Source organism: Aphidius gifuensis, linkage group LG2 (assembly GCF_014905175.1).
Source record: "Aphidius gifuensis isolate YNYX2018 linkage group LG2, ASM1490517v1, whole genome shotgun sequence".
Lineage (NCBI taxonomy): Eukaryota > Metazoa > Arthropoda > Insecta > Hymenoptera > Braconidae > Aphidius > Aphidius gifuensis.
The window spans coordinates 26,935,337-26,959,963 of record NC_057789.1 but is presented as its reverse complement, the minus strand read 5'-3'; the positions used below and the strand labels follow the sequence as shown (position 1 = coordinate 26,959,963).

The 24,627-nt window shown below is 23.9% G+C and overlaps 4 protein-coding genes across 5 annotated transcripts; 2 read left to right on the top strand and 2 right to left on the bottom strand.

Annotated features, from left to right (window-relative positions):
* Positions 1-168: 168 nt before the first annotated feature.
* LOC122849947 (synaptic vesicle membrane protein VAT-1 homolog-like) lies at positions 169-13,845 on the bottom strand. Its single transcript, XM_044148884.1, has 7 exons — positions 12,955-13,845; positions 4,621-4,750; positions 3,718-3,933; positions 2,084-2,232; positions 1,835-1,994; positions 1,322-1,748; positions 169-1,245 (listed from the first exon to the last, which is right to left on the bottom strand). The coding sequence occupies exons 1-7, from the start codon at positions 13,281-13,283 to the stop codon at positions 1,220-1,222; spliced, it is 1,437 nt and encodes a 478-aa protein (XP_044004819.1). The 5' UTR covers positions 13,284-13,845; the 3' UTR covers positions 169-1,219.
* Positions 13,846-15,715: 1,870 nt separating this feature from the next.
* On the top strand, positions 15,716-18,757 carry LOC122849945 ((Lyso)-N-acylphosphatidylethanolamine lipase). Of its 2 annotated transcripts, none has more exons than XM_044148880.1 (6): positions 15,716-16,158; positions 16,714-16,790; positions 17,068-17,604; positions 17,674-17,791; positions 17,864-18,050; positions 18,118-18,757. In XM_044148880.1, the coding sequence occupies exons 1-6, from the start codon at positions 16,118-16,120 to the stop codon at positions 18,388-18,390; spliced, it is 1,233 nt and encodes a 410-aa protein (XP_044004815.1). In that variant the 5' UTR covers positions 15,716-16,117; the 3' UTR covers positions 18,391-18,757. The 2 variants fall into 2 exon arrangements, with proteins under 2 accessions (XP_044004815.1, XP_044004817.1); XM_044148882.1 differs by having other exon boundaries at positions 15,752-15,822; positions 18,118-18,390.
* LOC122849946 (putative ribosome-binding factor A, mitochondrial) lies at positions 18,471-20,090 on the bottom strand. The gene is made up of 3 exons (XM_044148883.1): positions 19,909-20,090; positions 19,171-19,834; positions 18,471-19,097 (listed from the first exon to the last, which is right to left on the bottom strand). The coding sequence occupies exons 1-3, from the start codon at positions 20,046-20,048 to the stop codon at positions 18,783-18,785; spliced, it is 1,119 nt and encodes a 372-aa protein (XP_044004818.1). The 5' UTR covers positions 20,049-20,090; the 3' UTR covers positions 18,471-18,782.
* Positions 20,091-20,812: 722 nt separating this feature from the next.
* LOC122850670 lies at positions 20,813-24,242 on the top strand. The gene is made up of 5 exons (XM_044149802.1): positions 20,813-20,960; positions 21,215-21,278; positions 21,372-21,485; positions 21,588-21,688; positions 24,193-24,242. The coding sequence occupies exons 1-5, from the start codon at positions 20,852-20,854 to the stop codon at positions 24,240-24,242; spliced, it is 438 nt and encodes a 145-aa protein (XP_044005737.1). The 5' UTR covers positions 20,813-20,851.
* The last annotated feature ends 385 nt before the right edge of the window (positions 24,243-24,627 follow it).

Here is a 24,627-nt window from a genome sequence, read left to right as displayed (position 1 = left end):
ACGTTTTAATACAAACATTAATTAATTTTTTTTTTTTTTAATAATTTTATTATTATTATATAATTCAAAGATATTTGTTGAATTTATTAATATTTTTACTCAAAAAATTTGTATTTGTATACACATATATAAAAGTGATTGTAATTTTTAATATTTATGTTTATGAAATATCACATCGCATTTTAGATTTACTATGTAGATGTTGATTAATCATTATTTTATTAATTAAATAAATAATATTACGCTCTTGCGATTTGTTTAGAAATAATCCAGCAATATTTGAGGTGTTTAATATGCACAGTAGTGGCAATAAATTAATAATTAATCAAAAAAAAAAAATTAAAAAAAGCAACAATACCATGAAAATTGTTGTAAATACTAGGAAATTATCCTAAATATTTTTCATTTAATTTAATTACTTAATGTATTTATTTTTTTTTTTTTTTTTATCAAAAAGAATATTTATTTTTATTTTCATTATAGATATTTTTGTTAAAAAATTTATGATGCAAAATTATCTTGATAATATCTTGATTGCACAGGTATTAAAAATAAAATTGTTTTTTATTTTTTACTGCAAACTACTGTGTGGACCACTTTACAATTGATATATTTTTACTTGATTATTATTATTATTTTGATTAACGTTTTATTTCGTTAAATTTTATATTCGTTCCATTTCTATTAACCTGTTTTAAATGCATTGATTATTTATTTAAAATACCAGAGCACAAAGGTACGTCAATAAATCCGTTAAATTGTTAATTTTATTTTTCTCAAATTTTCATGTTTTTATTAAAACTTTCAAAGTAATTATCAATTAAAATAGAAAAATAATATGAAGAAAAATTAAATTTATAAATTAAAGCTAATTGTTTATTATTAATAATAATAATAAACAATGTAAATTAAAATAAAAAAAATTTATCCTGAAATGATACAAAATATATATTAACTTTCAAAATTTATTGATGCTTATTATAAAAGGACATTAAATTAATAAAAGATACTGTCCTGAGACGTGCAATATTATTATTATTTTTTTTTTATGTGTATGTATTGAAAAAAAAAATGTTGTATAGTGTGTACATTTGTTTGCATATGAAATTTTACGATAATATTAAATGTTTATTTTTTATTTTTTTAATTTAAATTTCTCCACCTCTGGCTCTGGGGGATTGATGTTGTCATCTTGTTACATTAATTATGTTTTAATGATTCAGCTGGATTCTTTTTCCTTGGCATCTAAAATAATATTATTATTAATATTTAAAAATTTTATAAATAGTTTATGTGTAAATTAATTTGATAAATATTTTACCATTATCGCATTTATCTTCAGATGTACCATTGGTCAATTCAGATTCTTTTTTTTTGTCATTATCTTCAGACTCAGTTGTTGCTGCTTTTTTTTCTTCTTGATTTGCATTTTTTTTATCCTTTCCTTTGCTCTTTGCTGGAGTTGCTGGTTTTGGTTTTTGTTCCAAGCTTGGATCAAGTAAAATTTTACCTATATTTTTACGTTCTTGCATTTTTTGCATTGCTTCTGGAACATCTTCAAGTGCCCATATTGAATCAATTTTTGGTTTAATATGACCATCATTCCATAATTTGAATACTTGATCAACTGCTCTTGCGACAAATGCATGACCACCTTGTTGATGCATCAAATGACGTAAATTAAAACCAGAAATTGTTTTGTTTTCTTCAAAAACTTTAAGGGGTGAAACTTTATCAACTTGCCACCACTGTAATTAAATTTAAAAAATTAAAAAATTACCAAACAATAAATAATAATAAATAGATAAATTTAAATAAAAATTAATTGACATACAGCACGAGCAGCTGAGAAGTAGCTTCTTGTTTCACCAGTTACAAGATTGTTTGATCCATAAAGAATATATTTTCCCATTGGTTTCAACAGGTTATATCCCTTATTGCATTCATCACCATACAAACAATCAAGAACAATATCTACACCCTCTGGTGATATCCTAAAGAAAAAAAAGAATGACAATTTAGTTATTTGGGCGTGTCATGAGTCTGTTGTATTTTATTTTTCTCTTTAATTATCTTTACTTACTTTCTAACTTCACTTGGATAATCAGAACCACGCTCCAACAAATGATGAATTGTATTTTGAGACTTGAGTTCTTCATGTTTAGCTTTACCACTGACACCAAATACTGTCACGTCTTTGACAGTTTGGGCAAGTTGAATTATTGCCTGGCCCTGTAAAAAACAAAATACACAATTTATTTAATAAATTATTAACTATGTTTCAAAGCTTATGAAACTCAGTAATAAATAGTGTAATTTTTTTTTTCTTTCAAATACACTGAATGTGTTAATTAAAAAAAAAAAAAAGTTTTCTTTAAATTAAATTTCTATTGACAACAGAAATTTAGTACTTAAAGACGTTCTTTCATATTCGAAATACGAGACAGTATGTAACCTGTGTGTTGTCAGTTCTTGTCGACAAATAAAATAAAACCAAGATGTAAAAAAAAAGGGTCGAAAAAATATACACACACAACGTGGTAAGAAAAAAATTCTTCAACAAAAGTAGCATTCATTATTTCCAAGAAGGGAATAAAACGCACTTCTTTTTTAACATTTTACGTTGTTAAATAATTATTCTATTGAAGACACTCTAAAAGATACAAACCACACGAAAAAAAAAAGTATCATGAAACGCATAAAAGTGGCTAAAAAAAATTTAAAAAGAATTGCGTGAAAAGAAATTATAACGTCAAAAAAAAGCCTAAATAATACTTTGTTATTTTTAACTTAAAAATGATCAAAAAAATTTACAAATAATAATTTTCCTTTGATTAAACTAAATTGATAAAATTAAATAACATCTCTTAAAAAATTAAAAGAAAAAAAAAAAAACATCTCAAGAAGCTTTTAATAAATGAAATGAAAATTTATATAACAAAATTTATATCTAAATGTAATATCAATATAATGAAAAAGAAAAAAAGCGATAGTGTACATAGTTTATACAGTGTATACATAAAAAATCTATATAAATAAATATTGAAGTGGGCAAACACGTGTCGCCTTAAGTACGTTCAGACGGGGCGCGGTCCAATGGTGGCAAACGCATTTTGGTCGATGAGGAAAAAGTGAGTGAGACTGGTAGAGAGAATATTACACCCATATACATATATATATATTTAGATAAAAAGCTATAAGCCCTGTTGCTGGGCAACGAAAATCACCCACCAACTACTTTATATAAACCACCCCCCAGCATCCCAACAGATTCCATCTTCTCAACTTCTGTTGGGGCGCGGCAACGTGACAGTCATGTCTCTCATTCTGTCTTTTTTTTTTTTGCCTCACTATAATTCTCAATGCACACACATTTTCTCTCTCGTTTTTATTTCCTATTTTTTTTTTTTTTTTTTTTTATGTACACCACCTCTTTCCACCCTGGCAAATGGCAGTAACCTGTTGAGTTTGTATTGATCTTTTACAAATCTTGAGTCTGATGCTTGTCCAGCATATATTATCATTTCAAACACACATGCCGATGGACTTTTAGTAGTATTAAATTTTACAATTGAATGCTAAAGAATTTTATTATAAAACAACCCTTATTTGAAAATAGTCTTGAGGTCATTGGTCTTCATCTTGGTTTTAATTAAAATATTTGTCTAGTTTTATTGGAATATTTTTTGTTAAATTGATTTTTAAAAAAATACTTACTACACCACCACCAGCACTGTGGACAAGTAAACTTTTACCAGGAGTTAAACATGCTACTTCAAAGAGTAAAACATAAGCAATTGTGTAATTTGTAGTTATTGCTGCAGCATCAAGATAACTCATGTTATCCGGTAATTTGAAAACGTGTGTTGCTGGTAATGCAATTAATTCAGCCCAACCTTTGCAATCTGGCATTGCAACAACTCGATCACCAATCTGTAAAATTATTATTAAATAAATATATTACAATTTTTATATATAAATTTAAGCTAAAAATAATCATCAACAATTGGCAGGAAGAAGAAGAAGAAAGTACATTAGATAAAAAATAAAAAAAATAAAACTAACAAATGAAAAAATAAATGCTCGAGTAAAATTAAAATAAATAAAAATAAAAAAATAAGGTGGAGTAAGTTGGGTGAATGATCTCAGTTTATAGTGTGGGGGAGGATGATGATGATGATGATGATGATGGTAACGGAAGACTTCGTAAATTTACAGACAAGCGACAACACTGGGGCATGGAAACCTTGGAACAGTAAGACTCGTAAAACCACACCCTGAATTTACACGCGCTCTTTCTCTCAATAACTCGCGACCCCGAGGGCTCACTTTTTTTTTTTCTACACTTGGAAATAAACTCTATTTATCTTACCAAAAAAAAAACTTTTAAATTTTTTGTTATCATTAAAAAAGAAATAGTTCAAAGTTAATTTGTCTGTTTTAAGTATTCTGTTATTTATCATACTTTTCCGGGGTTTAAAAAAAAATATTAAAATAGAATTATATTTTTTTTTTTAATAAATACATTTAAAAATAGAAAAATGTATTTTTCAGTTGATAAAAAAAGAAAATTTTAAATCAGTATAACTAGTAGAATTATTATTTAAAAAAAAATCTTACCGAGAAATTTTCAACACCTTCACCAACAGCTTCAATTTCACCAGCACATTCAGATCCCATGATAAATGGTGGTTTTGGTAGTGCTTCTCCTGCACCACGTCTTATCATCATATCTTGGAAATTCAATCCACTGCAAGCAAAATTAAAAAAAACATCAAAATCATTATAAAATTAAAAACTTAAAAAATTTAAATATTCATTAACCGTCAAAGCATCAAACCACCCTTCATTATAATTATCTATTTTTAAAAAAAAAAGATAAACGTCAAAGAACAATATTATCATGATTACATAGAAAAAAAACGTAAAAAAGAAAAAATTATTTTGCAAGCTGATATCAATTTGGCGCCACACGCAATGATTACTTTTTTTTTTATCATATCACTAAATCATACACACACACACCCTTATTATAACACACGCATCATGTGAATATTTAATTATATAACTTAACTTGAAATCACATTTATTACTAATAGTCATATCATGTTTCGATTTCATCAATAAATACATTATTTCTCCAAAGAAATTATGACTCACACATTGAGATTATGATGATGCTCTATTTAAATTTAATCATGAATCATTAACCAGTATAAATAATGGTAATTTTTGGAAAATAAAATCATCAAGATAAATATTCTTTATGGCTATTTATAATTTGTCTCATTAAATTCAAGACAGTGTTGATAATTCATGTCTAAAAAATTTTTATTAATTGAATAATAAACTGAGATGCAAATAAGTCGAATCAATGAGATGAATTCATTGGATATATTGAAATTTAAATAAAACTAAAATTAAATATAAAAATTAAATATTTTTATTTGCATGATTAAATTAAAAATATTTATTTTTAAATAATTAATAATTTTTTAGTTTTTATGTCTGACTAAAATTGATTAATACTACTTGTTTATAAATTTATTTATTTTATTATTTACGATATAATAAATAAATTTATAAATAAAATTTTTCACGACAAGGTGCATGAAATGAGGAAAATAAAATTCCAACATATTTTTCCTTTTTGATAAGCCGATTTTATATATAATCCCAAACGAACAATTTATTATCGTCAAATCGTGATGAGAATAAACCATAAATAACTGTATCAAACTTTCCAGACGTGAATAAAAATACATTATATTTTTATTGACAAAAGTTTTATTGTTGTTAAAAGAAAATATTAAATCATCATGAAATATATATGTATATATTTTGTTATCATGGGGTGTGTGTATATTGCAGTCAACTTATGGTTGATGATTGTCAAACTGACTTTAATTCCTTTAAATTGCATCAAATTGAGAGGAATAATTTTCTCCATTCTTTATGTAGCAATTTAAATGAAGAATTATATTTCAAGTGTTATTTGAATTGTCGATTAATCACCAACAAAAAAAATTTCAAAAAAAAAAATCTACAAAGTAAAAATTAAAGTATTTTTTTGTTTAAAATAAAGTGTGTAATTTTAATGGATATATATTGTAATAGAGAATTGCCTTGAGTTGACTACCGCCACTTTAATGAAGCCACCGAAATCGATTTTACTATGGGGAATAACATCTAGACATTGGGGCGCCCGACTTGTTGGCGACATATCCCTATCCATTCCTGTAATTTTTACGTATGTTTATATCGATCTATTAAATTCAAGTATGTATTTTTTTCTTTTTGTTATTTGCGTGACCTCACCCCCAACACTTGTTCAAGGTACTCACACTGTATTTATCTCACAATTTATATTTTTTTTTTTTTTTGTATTTACAATTGATTCTTTTAGTTATTTTCCACCCTTTGTATTTACAAGTACTTGGAAAATTGCTAAAATATATTCACATATGCTATTTATTGATAATTTTACATCAACTATTATTCAATATTCACATGAGTCATTGTCAAGTACACTGACATTATTTTTATTATCATGGATTTATTATAAAAATACCTGGAATTTATTATTTATTCAAATATAATTTTCATTTTTCTTTTTCTTTTTTTTTTACCACTGTGGCTTTTTTTTTTCATTTTAAAATATTTAAGATTTAATTTTTATTGTTTTTTATAATGTTATTATTTTTTTAAAGAATGTTAAGTTTATTTATTTTTTTTTTTTTTATGAACGGTTTCAATAACACATTCTGATAAGACAGCATATTGTGTGATAAATATTTGAACTTGATGTGATCTTTAAAATATTTTAAATAAAAAATACTCGAGAATTTTTAATTGAAAAACAAATCAATAATTAATTTGGATAATTAAATATTTAATTAATAATATTAAAATTAAATTTTTAATATTATCTTTAAACAATTTACGCAGATATTTTTCAATTGTCATTGAATTAGCCAAAACAAAAAAATAAAATAAAATGTGTTTTAGTGTAAATGCAGATTTATAGCGTGATAATAAATATAAATAAATAAAAATAAAAATAAATAATCTTGTGGAATTTGTGCATAGTTTAAGCAGCTAAAAAAAAAAATTTTTTTAAATATAATAAAAGATGTAATGCGGGTGTTGGAGATACGAGTCATCGTGGGACAAATATTGCACGAGAATGAGTTTTTCACGCAGTGACTCAATGCATCACACATTTATAATAATAATAAATATTAAAAATAAAATAAGTAAATAAAATATTGTCGGGAATATAATATATAAAGCAATAGACAGAGTAATGTATACAGATGTTGGCAGAGAGGAGAGAAAAAAAAAAAAAAGAGTAATAAAAATAAAATAAAAAAAAAGAGTGAACCGCATGACAGCTGTACAACTTTATAGATTACCATTGTTTTAGTGAGTCAACTTTTTTATTGGCTTTTAAAATTCCAGTGACAATATTTCTCTTATTTTTCATCTAGTAATTTATTATTTTTTATAAATGTTCATCAACCAGATGAATCAACTTGATGAATCACTTTTTTCATATTTCGACTTGTTAAAATAATTAATTATTATTTTTAATTTTTGATTGTTATATTAAATATTATCATCAAGTTTGTTGTTATTTTTTTTTATTTATAATTCAACACATATTATAATTTTAATTATGATTTATTTAAAAGAGAAATGTATTATTTTATATTGAAATTTCAAGTCAACACACGTGAAGAAGAAGAAGAGATTTAATTAAAATTTTTTAATATATTTTTTTGTAATTAGTAGATTATTGTTGTTGTCAAGATAAATTGATGGAAATTTTTAGTTTTGAAATAATAAACTCTTAAAATTTATACTGTAAGTATTATCATTAGAATTTTTTCTTTTTTTTTTTTTTTACAAAAGGGTCATAAGTTGAGAGGAAGAAAAAAAATTAACAGAACATTAAAACAGATGTCATGATAGAGTTTTGACAGCTGGAAAGTATATATCCTCCTTCAACTTCCTGTCATCTATATATATATATTCAATCATATTTTTTTTAGAAAAGAGAATTTGTTTAATTTGTAAAGCTTTCGTGATTTTATAATTATTTTATTACTATTCAATGAATTTTTTTTCTTTTCTCAAATTAAAAGCTCAACTGCTTTTTTTCCATCAAAAAATATGAATCACAAGTTTTTTTTTTATTTACGAGAATGATGTCACGCCTTGGTTTTTTTTTTTTTTCCCATAAAAAATATATTTTTTTCTACACAAGATTTATGGAGTAACCTCCAGATTTTATTTCTTAATTTTTCTTCAAAATTTTCATCGTAAAAAAAAAACATAAAAAAAAAATAATCTGGAGTGTTTTTTTTCTAACCGAGGTTTTAATATAAATCAACAAAAAAAACTGACAAAAGATTTTTTTGAAATGAAATAGTTCCAAAATTTTTCCACCAATGAAACGACATTATGAAATCTTAAAACCTTATAATATAAACACAGACAAACCCCTTAAGGCAATTAAAACAGCCGTTAGCTTTCAAAAAGAGCAAAAAAAAAAAAAAAAATCCAGATATTTCATATTATATAAATAAGCTTTGTCAAATAAATAAATTTTAAAAATAGCTGAGATAATAAATAATTTTATAATTTCCTCAAAAGAATTTAAAATAAATAATCATTTGTATAAAATTATTTTAAATAATATTTGAAATGAAATATATGTATAATTAAATTCTACGAAATTGTAATAGTATTTTGTGTAACAAGGGCAGAAAATTGAGAATTGCGGATGAGTGGGTGCGCGCGCAGCGCGCACACACACATCCACAATTCTCAATTTTTATGCCCGAGTTACACACACTATTTTTTGCCATGAATGTTTCGAAACCGAGATTTTGATGCATGTGACTTTAATAATCAATTAAATTAATAATAATAATTAATTGAATCAATAATAATAATCAATTAAATTAAAAATAAAAATTAATTTAATCAATAATATCAATTAATTTAATAAACAATAATAATCAATTAAATCAATAATATAATTAATTAAATTAATATCAATAATCAATTTAATAAACAATAAAGATCAATTTAAAAAATGATAATAATCAATCCAATAAATAATAATAATAATCAATTAAATTAATAATAATAATAATTAATTAAATCAATAATAATAATCAATTTAATAAACAATAATAAATAAATCAATTAATAATAATAATAATAATATAAATCAAAAATAAAAATTAATTTAATCAATAATATCAATTAATTTAATAAACAATAAAAATCAATTTAATAAATAATAATAATCAATCCAATAAATAATAATGATAATCAATTTAATTAATAATACTAATCAGTTCAATAAATAATAATAATTAATTTAGTTTATAATAATATTCAATTGAATTGATCATAATAATCAATTTAATTAATAATAATAATAATTAATTTAATTTACAACAATATTTAATTGAATTAATAATTATAATCAATTAATAATAACAATTAATTAAATTAAAATTTAATAATGACATTAATCAGTTGAATTCATTATAATGTGGTCTATTGACTTAGGACCAACGAACATACGTCACACAAACACATACACGACAATAAAATATCAAGCCAACGTGACTCTTGAATAATGTTATTTCCCCGGTGCTAATCCACCGCCGGGAGTGCACAAAATTTTCGAAGTGTGTAGAAAAATTTTCTACACAGTTCTCTACCACGCCGAGAGTGTATAGAATTTTCGCAGTGTCTAAAACTACGCCGACAGGAGAAGTTCCGGAATATGCCGTTTTCGAGGCTGAACGCATGCATCGAAAATCGAGGTTTCGATACATGAATGGCAAAAATTAAATTTATGATTGTATCAGTTTTAATCAATACAACAGTTGATGGTATATAACCAAGTGTTGTTTAACAATAATATGAGCCATATCATTGATGAAAATAATGATCATGTCAATCAATCAATTGTATCATCAACCAGCAAGCTACAAATCCCATCATCATCATCATCAAAATATTATTTACAATTACAAAATGAACCAATAATTTATGCTGTGATTTTTAAACAACAGCAAAATATATCTCACACTTCTTCATTGACATTCAAAGCATCAAATATCGTGATGATGATTTCAATCAAATAATAAATTATACAATAAATATCTTGTTAAATTTTTTAAACTGATGGATTTTATCTGTAGCTTTGAATTAATTTATATATATTATGTATTTATAAAAATAGCTGCTTTATTTTCTGATTGATTGACTTGAAATTTAACATAAAACATGTAGATAAACTCGAGGAATTTTATTTATTGATTGAACTTGTTTAAAATTCATACTTAATAACTGACCTTGAAAATTAACAACAATTAATTAACAAATACCAAGAATTGTTTGATTATTTTTTTATTTATGCTTGTCATGAAATAACATGAAAGACTAAAAGCAAGTTTATGTTTTGAACATTAAGCCATTGAGTGGACCTTCATGTTACATAAATAATTAAAATTGGCATTACAAAAATCATCCCTTGATCCAAGAAAATGAAAAAAAAAAATACAAATATATATTTTTCAAATGATAAATTATAATTTTTAGGTTTTTTTTTTATGTAAAACATCCCTTAGCCACGTGCGAGATATTTGTCTGTGTGTATAAGGAAGAAAAAAAAATATAAAAAAAAAAGGGAAAAAATAATGTAGAATTTTATGTGAAAGATAGAGAGGAATATACACACGCACTCGACAAAGATAGGAGGGTACTCAACCGGGGTGTGGTCCGATCAATACCAACACTATACATACACACAACTTTTTGAATTTGTAGTTGTATTTAGAATTCAGTTTGGTTGTAATATTGGTAGACAGGATCTATCAGTTACAACAGCGTAACGCACTCTCTTATTTTATAATAAAAAAATAAAAATAAATTCGTTAAATAATAAATTTTGGCTACACACCCTTTCATCAATGATATATATTTTTTTTTTTTATCATAATCAATGAATCCAATGTAAAAAAAAATAGATTATACTGATTCTCTTTATCGATTTTTATCTATTTATTTTCATCCCCTAATTTTCTTGTAATTTTTTTGGAGTAATTACTCCAAAAAGATTGAAATTAAAAAACAAAATTTATATTGATAAATTTGGAATAATGGTGGCAATTGATTGGTGATTTTTTTTTTGTAAATTAAATTTTTGGATTGTTTGCGAATCATAGTTGAGAACTACTGAAATTTTTTTGAAGAATTATTTGTCCAAAAAACGTGGACTCATTATTTTCAATGGCCACCCCTGCCCATGATAATTCAGTCGGCTTGAACAGACACTGAAGCCTGTTTTTTTTTTCTTTTTATTCTTCATCTTTTAGAATGAGGCAAAATACTCCCTCAGGCTAAAAACCATTCCTAGAAATATTTTTTAAAATCATCACTAATCCACCAGAGTCCCCGTTGATAACCCAAAATGAAATATTCACAAATATTCCATTTTTTTTTGTCTTTAAACATTTAAATTAAATTAATTTTATCGAAAAAAAATATATTTCATAAAATTAGTAATAGAAAAATTGAATTATTTTTTATCAAAATGTGTATTAAAATTATGCAGATAATTTTCTAATTCAAAAAAGACAACAATAATATTTTTAAAATATTAATTAATTGCAAATTAATATATTTAATGAAAAAAAAAAAAAAAATGGAGTATATTTTTTATTATTGCTACCAAGAAGACACAATATCAGGGAAAAAAAATAAATAAAATTTATATATAAATGAATGACTAAACCGAACGGAAACATGACTCCATTCTGATATTATTTTGATAAGAATATTACGTTAGTATTGATAACCGAGTCATTAATATGATGATAATATGACGAATAAATAACTTAATTTTTTTTTTTTGTTTATATATTTTAATGTATCCGTTTTAAATTAATAATAAATCAATTGTTATTCAAGTTTATCAAATGGATAAATAAATTAACAACAAAACAAAATATATTGTTAATTAAAAATTAATAAATTACATTATATTGACACTTGAATATTGTAAAAAATAAATTTAAAAATCATTCAAATGCCCCTATACATATGGATCATTTTTTTTTTTCATCATGATCTAATGATTAATGAATAAACATTGTATCAAATAATAAAACTACATTACTTAAAACACCCATGAGAAAATAAATCAAAAAAGTATTCTTTTGAATGTTAAATTAAAAAAATAAAAAATTTCTATAGAGCAAGGTCTAATTTACTCATCAATGCCAATGATTTTATTTATTACGAATCATGAGTCACGTGTGAAATTTTTTTAAACAAGCTCCTTCAAATAAATCCCATTATCATAATCACAAATCGGCTATTTAAATATATCAATTGATTAGAAAACAAACAAGATAAAATTTGAAAAACCAAAAAATCATGTGACACCATTTTCCAGGACAACTTTTATTATATTTCTGGAAATTGTTTCACGCTAAGATAAACAAGATAAATTTCATTGTTAAAACAGCAATAATAATAACAAAAATAAATAAATATTTAAACACAAAGAAATGACAAATAATTATTACCGGAAATATATTACTCATTATTATAAAAATTGCAGAAAAAAAAAATTATTATATTTTCTTTAATTTTATTGGAACAAAAATTGATCATTTCTATTGGTATGTGTGTAATATAATATATTTTTTTTATATTTTTTCGAGTATTGTTCAGCTACAATTAACTGATAATATACCTGTTTAAAATAATCGTAAAATTTTACCAAGTGGAACATGATTGTAACAATGTATATACCGTTCAGAGAAAGTAAAAAAGTTGTAAAATAAAAAACATAAATAAAAATGGAATAATTATAAATAAACAATTGAAATAATTAATTTTTAAAATATTTAAACATACCATGCTTTGACCCTGATGAGAACTTCACCCTCGGCAATTGTTGGTTCTGGTTTTCTTTGGGCCTTGAGACTCTTAAGTCCACCAAAATTATTAAGAACGATTGCACGCATGTCCTTCGGTTCGGGTGTTTGCTTCTCATCGCCATTCTCCTTTGGCTTCTCATCACCATTTTCCTCAACTTTTTTATCCTCAATCTCCTTGTTGTCCTTGGTTGTTGTTGTTAATGTTGTTGTTGTATCATTTGTATCATTTTTAGTTGGTGTTGTTGGCTCTTGTTGCTTATTTTCACCCTCAATTGTTGGGCTAACTTCATTTTTCTCTTCAGCCATTTTAATATTTATTTATTTATCAACTTTAAATATAATTATAAACAGATATTCAAATGACCTTGAATATATTGATAGTGTTTTATTTTTATTTTTTTTATTAATACACTTTTTTTGTTATACACTAATATATATTTTCTCTTCAATTATTTAATTTTTTTTTAAATAAAACTTGAATTATTTGTGTGCGTGTTTTGTGTTGTGTCTGTTTATGTTTTGTTTTTTTATATTTTTTAATTTACTGCGTTTTTAGGTAAAATACTCCACAGCGACGCACACGCTCTTTCCTTTTCTTTCACTCGCTTTCTTCTCTTGCTTTCTCGCTGAATTTACCGGAAGACTAACCGGTTTTATTTTTTTAAAAATTAATATTAATTAATAATAATTAATTTGACAATATTAAATTTTTTTTATCAACAAAAAAAAAAACAATATTGTAAGTTAACCGGTAAATTAAACTTTTTTTTTTTTTTTAAATATATTTTGTGATACAAAGGATTGTACGAACTACACAAGACGAGAGATCACGTCGTTCTGAACCTGGAACAACTCGGATCAACTCGAATCCTTGGGTTGCTTGAAAAATTTACAAATTTACCATCTCTCTTTATCCCCTGGCTTTTGTATTTCTATCTTTGTTTGCTACTCTCGGTGTTTCTTCAACACGCACACACATAGACAGTTGTGATTGACCAATAGGATGCCTTGATTTTTTTTTGTCTCAGTCACTCTCAGCACTTGATGAATAATCTATTTCATTAAATTCGCCACCGGGCATTAGCGTCGCATCATATATTTTTTTTCCCATTTTACCGGCATCCTAAAAACATTCGAAATATTGTACGCAGTGTTGACGGTTGCTTAGCAACATTACCTCCCACCTTTATACTCCAATAAACTTCGGATAAATTCGATCAAATTCGACTCAATTTTACAAATCGAAAAGACAAAGATAAATGAAAATTTAACCAATCACAAACGTTTGGTCAAATTGTTGCTCTAGCGGTTGTTTTGAGAATTAAATTTACCTCCCACTCTCTCTCTTTATTGCGCTTTCTCTCTCGAGACACCCTTGTTTTAAGCCGCGTATTTTTTGCAATAAGAAAATAGTCCTTTTTTTTTTTTTTAAATAAATAATATATGAAATTTTTAAAATTGATAATTAATTAGGATTAATTTTATTTTTATATATTGATTAGCTTGTTTATATTTTTGAGGAAATTTTGAATTTTAAATGGTCATTTTTTTGGGATTATTGTATTTTTTTTTTCGAGGCAAGAGAATTTTTTTAATGACGTTTTTAATTGATAATTAATTAATTTGGTCAATGGTAGAAGATGTTGAAGATGAAAGTAATAATGCTACGATGACACGCCCGGCTTGATGTCACTTGGGAACAGTGTGTATATATTTCAGCCACCCGGCAAATTAGCAACACACATGGGCATATTGTTCTTAAAGAAAAAATAATTTTATTATCTATTTTTTAAAAAAAATCCCTGCATTTATGATATATATTTTTTGATTATTTTTTATTTAATTGAATTGTCTCGGGTATTGTCTCTTATAAGAGGAAAATTCTTCAACTTGATATGTTGATTTAAATCAAAGAAAAAAAGTAGATCAATTCGACAAAAAATCTTGGAGAAAAACGGAGTAAATTTAAAAAATTATTTTCACGAGGATTTAGATTGTAAATTTAAATATTCAATGAAAATTCATGTGGAGATAATTTAAGAAGGAATTTGCAAATCAATTTAAAATTGTCTCGAGACATGATCATTGTGAATAAAGTTACAGACATAAAGAATAAAAAAAAAATAAAAATATACAAGAGCAATGAGGATGTACAGATTGGGTCTCATTGTCAAGTCTGTTTAGCATTTATTTTACAGTAAAAAAAAAAAAATATATTGTTATTTTAAAAATCAAAAATATATTTAAAATAATTTTTCATTTTTTTTAAATTTTTAAGAAATATTTTACTATGAAAATAAATGAGTCATTCTAATTTTATTTCTATCCATAAAAAATAAAAACTAAATAAATAAATAAAACAAATAAAATCTTGATAATAAATCAATTTAAAAAAAAAAAAAAACCAACAAAAATAAATAAAAAAAAAATAATACTACAATAATAAATTTTTTTCAAAGATTAATTTAAATAATAATAAAAAAAAATATTATAAACATAATAAATAATAAAATAAAATAATTAAAAAAAGCTTTAAAAAATTAATTTAAAATATATTTTTGTTATTTAATGATTAATGATGAAAATAAAAAATCATATTGTCAAATGATATTTTCAAATTAAAAATTTGCCATTAGCATTATTTAAATATCAAGTGGCTATATAGGTATAAAAATATATAGCACTTGGATCAGCTGATGCAGCTGATGATTCTCCCTTCCATTAAAAAATTCCCAGTCATTTTTTTTGGTTGCATACATGAGCCAGTTGATTCTTCTGGTTTCTCACAATATTCAATATGTAATGTGTCAACGTGTGTCATAGATATATCTATATATTTAACAATGTACATACACAATTATATATAATTCTTAGAAAATAGATAACACACTGTTTTTAAATACGCAACAACCAACACTCCACTGCATTAATTATTAATCATACAAAATATATTTACAATTAAGTGTTGTTGTTAACTCACAAGTGCATGATATTTAAATTTTTATTATTTTAATAACAAGTATTTTTAATAAATTAATAATTATTTTGTTAATTGGTGTGTTTATCAAACAGAAGAGCATATTATAATTTGTAAATAAAAAAAGTTTTCTTGTCATTTTATTTATTTATTTGTAAAACTAATGGCTGACAATGAACAACTGGTTCTTGCTAATTCAAGAAGGTAAATTAATTTTTTTTTTAAATTTATAAATAAATATATAAACAATTGTTTTTTATTTATTTAACATGAAAATTTATTTGGTTATATTTTATATCATTTATGAATCATCAAATGACTTTGCAGATTAATAAAAAATTGCGCATTATTTATCAATTTATACAATGAAAATCAATGATAATAGACAAAGTCCATTTTTTTTTTAAATTTAATTTTCATGATAATTATTAATTATGATATTTAGGTAACCTATAATTATTTATATTTTTATTATTAATTTATTCAACAACTGCCACGTACATGGTACATCAACAAAATTTATCAAAATGAATTATTGCAACAATCATGTTAAATTATTAAAATTCTAAAAGCATCATCAAGGTTGTACTTGATGTGACATTTTTTTTATTTTTATTTCTAAAAGCAGATATTTATTTATTTATTTATATAATTCTATTCTATATTTGCTTGACATAATTTAAATCTTGATTAAAATAATAGTTGAAAATATATTTAATAAACTTAATTAAAATAAATAATAAAATTATTTATTTACAGTTGGATTTGGAGTTGGTTTAGCTGGTCTGGATCATCCGAGACAATGTTAAGAGCAGCTGAAAAAAAAATACTTTCCAGTATGTATTTAAAAATAATAATAACAGCAATTAATATAAATATTTTTCTTTGTTCTTAAATGAACAAAAAAAAAAAATATATATATCAAGTCGAAGTATAATACAAAAGATAATAAATAATGTAAACAAAACAAAATAAAAAAATATCATTTGATAAGGGGGACATTGTCGAGGTCTACAGAAAAAAAAAAAAAAAATATAATAAAAAATTGTTTAGATTAAAATTGAACTCTTTGATTATTAAAAAAAAATAATAAAAATAATAATTTTTATTTAGGTTTAAAAAGTGTATATCGTGGCTGGTATGTAGACGTTGGATCTTGTGTTGGAACTTCTGATAAAATATGGACAATATCATTAAATGAAGATTCTCAAAAAACTCCAATTGTCATGTTACATGGTCTTGGTGCTGGTGTTGCATTATGGTGTTTAAATTTAGATAGTTTATCAGCTGAAAGACCAGTATATGCAATTGATTTACTTGGTTTTGGTAGAAGTAGTAGACCAAAATTTAGTAGTAATGCTGAAGAAGCTGAAAGTCAACTTGTTAAATCAGTTGAAGAATGGAGAAGAGAAATGCAACTTGATAAATTTGTATTATTAGGACATTCAATGGGTGGTTTTCTTGCTGCTTCATATGCTATTAATTATCCAGATAGAGTTAAACATTTGGTACTTGCTGATCCATGGGGATTTCCTGAAAAACCAAGTGATGCTAGTGCTAAATATAATTTACCATTTTGGGTAAAAGCTATTGCATTTGTTGTACAACCACTTAATCCACTTTGGGCTGTTCGTCTTGCTGGACCATTTGGTAAATTGATAATTAATTTAATTCATTCATTAATTCATTTAATAAATATATATTATTTTATATTTTTAGGACAAAAAGTCATTGAAACATTTAGACCAGATATTGTTAAAAAATATACATGTCTTTTAAAAGAAGATTCAAATTATATATTCCAATATATTCATCAGTGCAATAGTCAAGTACCATCGTATGTATATGTTATTGCTTTTTTTTTTCATTCATTTAAATTATGTAGATTAATGATTTTATTGTTGAACAGTGGTGAGAGTGCCTTTCATGCAATGATGCATGGTTTTGGTTGGGCTAAAAATCCAATAATAAAAAGAATTGACAAGATGAAAGAAGATATTCCAATAACAATTCTTTATGGTAGTCGTTCATGGGTTGCAAATTCAGCTGGTGATACTATCAAAAAACTACGATCAAATTCATACGTCAATGTTCAGGTTAATAATAATTGTAAATATTTAATTGTAAATTATAATTATCATGGATATTATTTTGGGTTTACAGATAATATCAGGAGCTGGTCATCATGTTTATGCTGACAAAACTGATATATTTAATAAATACGTTTTAGAAGCTTGTTCATTGAGTGATAAAATTGATAAATTAACATCAAAACATTCACCACAAACACCAAAAACAATTCAAATTAAAAAACAATGGTTACCAATTGATTCAAAATCAGAAGATGAAGATGATGATAATCAAAGAAATAATAATAAAGAAAGTAATAATCATGATGATCAAAAAACATGTCCAGTTTTACACAAAAAAAGTTAAAAAATAATTAGTCTATCTAGGTAATTAAATATATATTTTGTTGTTGCTTTTTTTTAAATTATTTTTTTGAATAAATAACAAGGGGTTTTTTTGGCAATTATAAATTAATTAATGAATAAAAATAATCAAGTACCTGATTCTGAAGAATAAAAAAAACATCAGTAAATAATTGAATCAAATTAATTTGAAAAATTTAATGTACTTACAAATAGATTTTTGAATTTTTATGTACTATTTGTATTGTAAATTAATAGTCAATTGCATAAAGAAAAAAAAAAAAAAATTATTAATAATATAACAGATTTATTTAACAATTTATTATTATAATAAAACAAAAAAAAAAACTTGTATTTTTTAATTGTAAAAATTTATTTACATGATTGCTAAAATTCTTATAGATCAATGTCATCAAAATTATCTTGATCATCATCTTCAGAATCATAATCATCATCATATTGATTTTCATCATCACGATCTTCAGAATTTTCATCAATAATTTGAGTATTTAAACTAGCAAGTTCATATTTTTCTCTACGTTTTTCTTCAATTTTTCTTTTTAATAAAAAGTCTGAAAATGCTTGTGCTTCTTCTTCAGTTCTAAGTGGTTTTATTGTTGATGGATCAAATGATCGTCGTTCTTCAACAATTTCATCAACATTAAGTTTACGATTTTTAGCTGTCTGAGCTTTGTTCAATGATTGTTTAATCTGTAAAAAATTAATTAAATTATTTACAAGTCAAGAAATTACAAAAATATTAAAAGGATAATTAATCTCATACTCTAGACATGATAAAATAATGATCAAGCCCAAGAGCATCATGTCTCATTGGTGGTAAATCAACATTAAATATATCTTGTAATTCTTCTTGTTCAGCATCATCAATAACATCATCTTCATCAAGATTAAATTCTTGTTTATTAATTTCAATAACTTTTTCACGTACATCAGCTGGTAATTTTGAAAACAATGTCAATTCTGGTTTAATTGATTTTGGTGTTATTGTTGGAACATAATCATCACCATAATCAGCAGTTAACATTAATTTATCCAATTCAAATGATAAACCTTGTTTTTTATCTTTGACAAATAATATTGGTGGTACAATACCAACAACTCTCATTTGCATAACTTCATGTCTTAATCTATTTGCACATTTATCTAATAATTTTGATAGTAATACTTGTTGATGAGAATCTTTTTCAGTTGTAAACCAATATACACGAAGAAATGAAAAATCATTTGATATTTGTACACTTGATATTTCAACACCACGACCAACAATGTCTCTGGACATTTCACCAGTTGCCATTATTCCTGTTATTGCTTCCATAAATATTTTATTCAGCACAACCATACGTCTTTTAACCTGAGGATTTATAACTTTTCCTGCCACTGGATTGAATGGCTTGTTGGGTAAATTTATTTTTCCTGCATGCCATTTTCTAAAATATCATAAAATTATTGTTTCTAATTTTTTACTAAACAATAACATTATTTACTTGGTATATCAACTTACTTTTTTGATGTGTTACCATGCATTATTTTACCCATAAATTTACATTGCCTAATTGCAGATGCATTTGACTTGTTATTAACGCAACTGGTAAATATAAATCTTCTAATACTATATGAAAATAAATTTTTGCTGCTTGCCATTTTTTTTGTTAAGAATTAATTATTGTTTATTAGATTTTTCATTTGTTGTTGTTTTTTTTATCATCTAAACACACGTGTGTGAGTGCGTGTATGTGTATTGCAGTTTAACCAACTGAAAAAAAAAATTGGCACACTTTAATTTTTAATTAAATAAATTAAAAAAACTTCGTTTAAAAATATTAATCAATAAAAGATATATAAATCTAAGTTTTAATTAATTATTATTAATAAATAATAACAAAAATTTATTAACTGTTATTAACAATTAAAAATAGCAGCTGATGCCCTCTGTGTAAATAAATGAACAATATACCTATACCTAAAATAAATAATAAAAACAATAACAACAATAATAATGCGTAAAAAAATAACACACAAAAAAAACCTATTCATTCAACAATATAAATAATCATTAGAATAATAATAAATAATAGATTATTGTTGTTGGAAAAAAGATTTTAAAAAATCTCAAGTGGATGATGGTTTAGAGTTTAGACGCATACACACACCGACACCAATAACTAGAGTGGGCCATCGAACCACGTGGTACAATGCACATGTCCAACCAGTCCAACATTGAACACACCTGAACAGTGTGGACCACCACAACAGAAGTCCAGAACTCCCAAGTCAGAACACACCTATCGTTTATACATACTGGTTATCGCAGTTTAATTTATTTAATATATTGTATTTTATATTTGATTTATTCAATATATTGTTTGAAAAAGTTAATATTAATAAAAAATAATATGAATCAAATTAAACAAATAACAATAAATGCATCAAAATGCATTCCAGCCATGTGGGGACGTCCTTCTATGGTCAATCGTTGCAGTTCAGTTATTGCACCATCTAAATTACATCAACTTTCCAATTATCAATGTCAAATGAGACAATTACATACTGGAGGTAATCAATATTTTTATTTCATATTTTAATTTATTAATTAAATGTTTTATTTTTATAAATATTTTGTCTCAAAACACAACACGTGTATTGAAGTTATGTTTGAGTATTTATTATTTTGACGAATTAATTTTAAATATAAATTATCGAAAAAAAAAAAAAAATAAAAATAACATCAAGTATTGTATATTTTATATTTAAAAATATATTTATTTAATTTATTTATATACTAATTATTATTATTTTTATTGTTATAGATAAAAAAGATTGGAAAGTCAATGTGCCATCACACATGATTGAGATGACAGAAGATCAGAAAATGTAAGTTGATTATTGATTAAAATCATTAAGCTTTATTATTAAGTAAAAAAAAATTATCTATTATGAATGTTAATTCTTATTATTATTTTACAGTGTTCTTAAAATTTACGATCTTGAAGAAACAACATCAAATAAAACTCATGAATTACATCTATCATTTGATGATGATGGTAAATTGTACGTACAAGCAAAAGAAGATTCCAATGTGTAAGTTAATTCATAATATTGAATCAATTTTTTTATATCTCTAATTAACTACTGTTAATAAAAAAAATATACATTGCTAATAATAATATTATTATATTACAGAGTTTATACCGATGACCAGAAAAACATTTCGGCAACTGAAGAATACTATAGAAAAGAATCAGCATTTAATACATTTTCAAACTGGCTAACACACCTAATAAGTATATTATTTTCTTATTTTATGAACGAGACTGAGCGCCCGCTTGCGCGGTCGTTTTTATTTAACTTGAAAGGTTGATGTCATTTGCTTGGGAATAATTACGTTTTTTCATATGTTTTTTTATATACATACACTAATTTGATATGCATTTACATACTTTCAGTTTGTTATTGTATCAATGGCCTTTTTCATTTAACTGTACATATATATAAAAACAAAAAGAAATATGATGAATATTCCGATATTCAGTGCAAATATTTTATATCAATTTCATTAATTTTAATTCTAAATGAGTGACAGTATTTTATCTTTCACTTAAATCCAGGGGGCTATTCATTAGTGTAGTCATGGTGTCACTCTGAATGTAGTCATGGTGTATATTTGGTAGTAGGTGTAGTTATGTAGTCATTGTAATTTTTTGACTACAACTTTTGTAGTTATTTTATGTAGTTATTCGTAGTTACACCAGAAAAATAATACTCAAGTGAAAAAAATATATTTATTGGAAATATAAAATAAATTTAATTTATATTTAAAATATATGTGAATTAAATTTAATTAATGTTTTAAAAAATATAAATTAAATTTAATTTATATTTATTTTATATTTAATTTATATTTATTCTATTTTTATATAAAAAGTAAATTTATTTAATATTTTTGAAAAATATAAATTAAATTTGGTACATCAAATTTTTGCAATGTCGAAAAAAAAATTTATTAAAGTAAAATTATTTTATGTTTTGAAAAAATATAAAATACATTTACTTTTTGTATAGATATAGATTACATATGAATTAAATGTAAATTACATGTAAATTAAATTTAATTTATATTTTTTAAAACATTAATTAAATTTAATTCACATGTATTTTAAATATAAATTAAATTTGTTTTATATTTCCAATAAATATATTTTTTTCACTTGGGTAATAAAGAAAAAATAAAAGAAAAATAAAAAAAAAAAAGTGAGATTACAGTTCTAGAAATAAAACAATATTTTCAATGAAAATTTAAAAAAAAAATATATATTTTCTTGATAATTACACGATAGTAGAATATTCTTTACGTATATTTATATATCTATATAAATATATAGAATAATATTTACATGAATATACTAATTTAATTTAATTAATATTAAATATTATTTAATATTATTGAAAGTTTATTAAATGTATCGATAAAGAAAATAAATACATTCAAATAAATTAAATTCCATTATATCATAATCCCTCATAAATAATTCCATTATATTATAATAATAATATTAATGATAATAATTATCATTATTATTAAACAATATTGTGTATCATATGATAGTGTTAATAATATTATCAAAAATATTAATAAAAATATCAATAATAATAATAAAAACTCAAAAAATGTAGTGAACAGTGTAGTTATTGTAGTAAATGGTGTAGTCATTGTAGTATTGTAGTCATCATATTTTGTTGTTGTAGTCAAGGTGTAGTTATTGTAGTTATTATAAGGTGTAGTAGGTGTAGTATTTGTCTTTTTTGACTACATTATGTAGTCATGGTGTCACTAAATCTGGCCGTGAATAGCCCCTCGCTTAAATCATTAATATCTATAAAGTTCTATTTCAATAGATAATTTCAATACTTGTAATGTTGATCAACATGCGAAGAAAAATCAAAAAATGACGTGTAGATCGTGCTTTTCGGGCACTCAACTTTGACTGTCTATTATTCCTTTTTTGAAAAAAACTAACATGTGGATTCAAGTTTTTTTTGTTCCAAATTGTATTGGTGCTAATGGTGTTATTCAATGATTATCGAATCAATTAATACAATTTGACCATTATTTTGGCTCCGTATGTGTGTAAATATTCATTACTTTCTCATAGGTATACCAAACGTTGCTTTAAGTTCACTAAATTATTTATCAAATGTATTTGATTTGATAATATTTGCAATTAAGTTTTGACCATTTTAATGTTGCACATGCTGTTGTTGATGTATTAATAGTTGGAACAACATGTTAACACCGAATACAATGACACTTGACATTGATTTAATTGTTGCATCTGGTTAATGTTTTAATAACATACTCCAGTGGCACTTTTATTGAAAATATTTTATAAATAAATAAAATATACTTGACATTATTGCATCTGTGAATATGAGGCAAGGTATTTTTCTATTATTCTGTTTACAGTGTACTCAATAGTGTTTATAACTATTTAATTGCATATTAAATTAACTTAGCCACTATTTTAAATATATCGATTTATTGAATATATCGAACGTATAACGTGTATGTGTGTGTGAGCACTAATGAAAATGGATGTGTCGACAGCGTCAGCCAATAGAATCACGAATAAATGTTGCCACGTGAAGTTAACTGAAAGTGTCTTGTCCTTTTTTATAAAGGATTCTTCAAGTTAAGAAAATATATAAAAATTATTTATATAGATATGAAGGCTGTTATGTAAGAAAAAAAAAATCATTAATTTAATTATAATATTTACGACTTATTTAGAATTTGATAAATTAAAAAATTATTTATCCGAGTATAAAGTATTTACATAAACACTAACGATTGATGAATTAAAAAAAAATTCAAGACTGGTTACTTATTTGTCAATGTACTTTATTGGAACTCAATATTTACCTTTAGAATATTGTTATTAGTAAACCTAACAGTCAATGGAAAATAAAATAGTAAAAAATGAATATTTTCATTACTATTGTTTTGTTATTAAAATAAAATATAAAGTATAAAGTTTCAAAATAAACAATTAAATATTTTTCTTTTTTTTTATAAATTATTTATTTGGTGAAGGTTTACCAATGAGTTTTTGTTTACGAAGATCTTTTTCACGTTTTTGTTTTTTGTATAATGCTTCTTTATCTTTAATTTATTGCAAACGTAGTGCTCGTTTTTAAATTAAATAAATTAAATAATATTATTATT

Bases quoted from the DNA above. Each gene is read 5' to 3' on its own strand.
- LOC122849947 (XM_044148884.1), bottom strand. From the start codon at position 13,283: ATGGCTGAAGAGAAAAATGAAGTTAGCCCAACAATTGAGGGTGAAAAT. The intron at 1,995-2,083 runs GTAAGTAAAGAT...TTTTTTCTTTAG, and splicing joins TATCCAAGTGAAGTTAGAAA to GATATCACCAGAGGGTGTAG. The intron at 1,749-1,834 runs GTATGTCAATTA...ATTTAATTACAG, and splicing joins ACTTCTCAGCTGCTCGTGCT to TGGTGGCAAGTTGATAAAGT.
- LOC122849945 (XM_044148880.1), top strand. From the start codon at position 16,118: ATGGCTGACAATGAACAACTGGTTCTTGCTAATTCAAGAAG. The intron at 16,791-17,067 runs GTATGTATTTAA...ATTTTTATTTAG, and splicing joins TGAAAAAAAAATACTTTCCA to GTTTAAAAAGTGTATATCGT. The intron at 17,605-17,673 runs GTAAATTGATAA...TTATATTTTTAG, and splicing joins TCGTCTTGCTGGACCATTTG to GACAAAAAGTCATTGAAACA.
- LOC122849946 (XM_044148883.1), bottom strand. From the start codon at position 20,048: ATGGCAAGCAGCAAAAATTTATTTTCATATAGTATTAGAAGATTTATA. The intron at 19,835-19,908 runs GTAAGTTGATAT...ATGATATTTTAG, and splicing joins CATGGTAACACATCAAAAAA to AAAATGGCATGCAGGAAAAA. The intron at 19,098-19,170 runs GTATGAGATTAA...AATTTTTTACAG, and splicing joins ATTATTTTATCATGTCTAGA to ATTAAACAATCATTGAACAA.
- LOC122850670 (XM_044149802.1), top strand. From the start codon at position 20,852: ATGTGGGGACGTCCTTCTATGGTCAATCGTTGCAGTTCAGTTATTGCA. The intron at 21,486-21,587 runs GTAAGTTAATTC...ATTATATTACAG, and splicing joins GCAAAAGAAGATTCCAATGT to AGTTTATACCGATGACCAGA. The intron at 21,689-24,192 runs GTATATTATTTT...CGACTTATTTAG, and splicing joins CTGGCTAACACACCTAATAA to AATTTGATAAATTAAAAAAT.